Source organism: Nannochloropsis gaditana (genome assembly GCF_000240725.1).
Source record: "Nannochloropsis gaditana CCMP526 unplaced genomic scaffold scaffold694, whole genome shotgun sequence".
Classification (NCBI taxonomy): domain Eukaryota; class Eustigmatophyceae; order Eustigmatales; family Monodopsidaceae; genus Microchloropsis; species Microchloropsis gaditana.
This window is the reverse complement of record NW_005803259.1, coordinates 1-928: the sequence shown is the minus strand read 5'-3', so window position 1 is coordinate 928 and position 928 is coordinate 1. Positions and strand designations below refer to the sequence as shown.

At 57.5% G+C, this 928-nt stretch overlaps 1 protein-coding gene across 1 annotated transcript; it reads left to right on the top strand.

Annotated features, from left to right (window-relative positions):
- Nucleotides 1-35: 35 nt before the first annotated feature.
- Nucleotides 36-357, top strand: NGA_0459600 (uncharacterized protein; the record flags this gene model as incomplete). The annotated part of the gene is made up of 2 exons (XM_005853885.1): nucleotides 36-88; nucleotides 207-357. A coding segment is annotated over exon 2 (132 nt), but the record flags the coding sequence as incomplete, so codon positions are not given.
- Nucleotides 358-928: the final 571 nt, after the last annotated feature.

The window sequence follows — 928 nt, the reverse complement described above, 5'->3', positions numbered from 1 at the left end:
CAACTTCTTGGAAAATGGCGTATGGGGTGGACCGGACCCGCAGCTGGAGAACGAGTGTCAGTGGAAGGGGTACCAGCGATTCTACCAGGTAACCTCGGCGGGCTATGTGTTGAAAGGACTTGCACATCCCATGCGATGCGACGGGAAGAGGTGAAAACTGCGCGTTGTTTTTCAAGTCAGAATGTCTGTGGCTCACTCTATCACAGGGCACCAACGCACGCTTTAATGGAAGGGAGACCTGTGATTGTTACCGTGAGGAACCTGCGGAACGCCGAGGCAACATCGAAAATCGATACTATCACAACGAAGTACTGGATGTCTGGGTCACTTTCTTTCTATGGTTCAACCCCGCATGTGGGCATCAGGGTCACAACCTTACCTGGCTGAACGTCTCCGTGCCTCCGCCTCGGCTAGATCGGGCTCCGAAACGTTATGGCCAGACACCCGACGTGGATGAATGGAGGAACTTGTATCGGGAAGGGCGGCATTTCCAAGAGAAGACGTCGGTGCGGTCTGATGCTTCGGCCATGCCCCTGACTTCCACGCTGCATCTTCTTGAAGAAAAAGAGGCTTCTTCGATCCCATCTCGGCAAAGAGGCTGCGAGCCAGGGGCCTGTGACCAAGATCCGCATTGGGTGCACGACGTGTACGGGCTTTTCACCGATGTCGTACCGCTCCTCAACCCCGACGTCCTCGTCTTTAACAGCGGGCACTGGGGCCGCCTGCCCGGGGCATACGACCTGGAGCAACTGGCTCAGTCCGCGATAGAAGCAGTCCGAGTATCGAATGGTCGGGTCGTGTACAAGACAACGACATGGCCGAGGTGCGTGTGGGCGACGGGAAGAGGCTCAAGGGTGGCGAGGTCGGGCGTACTGGCTGCCTAGGTCCTCTGTCGCAGATTGCGCGAAGGCTCAGGACGGGCGTCCGC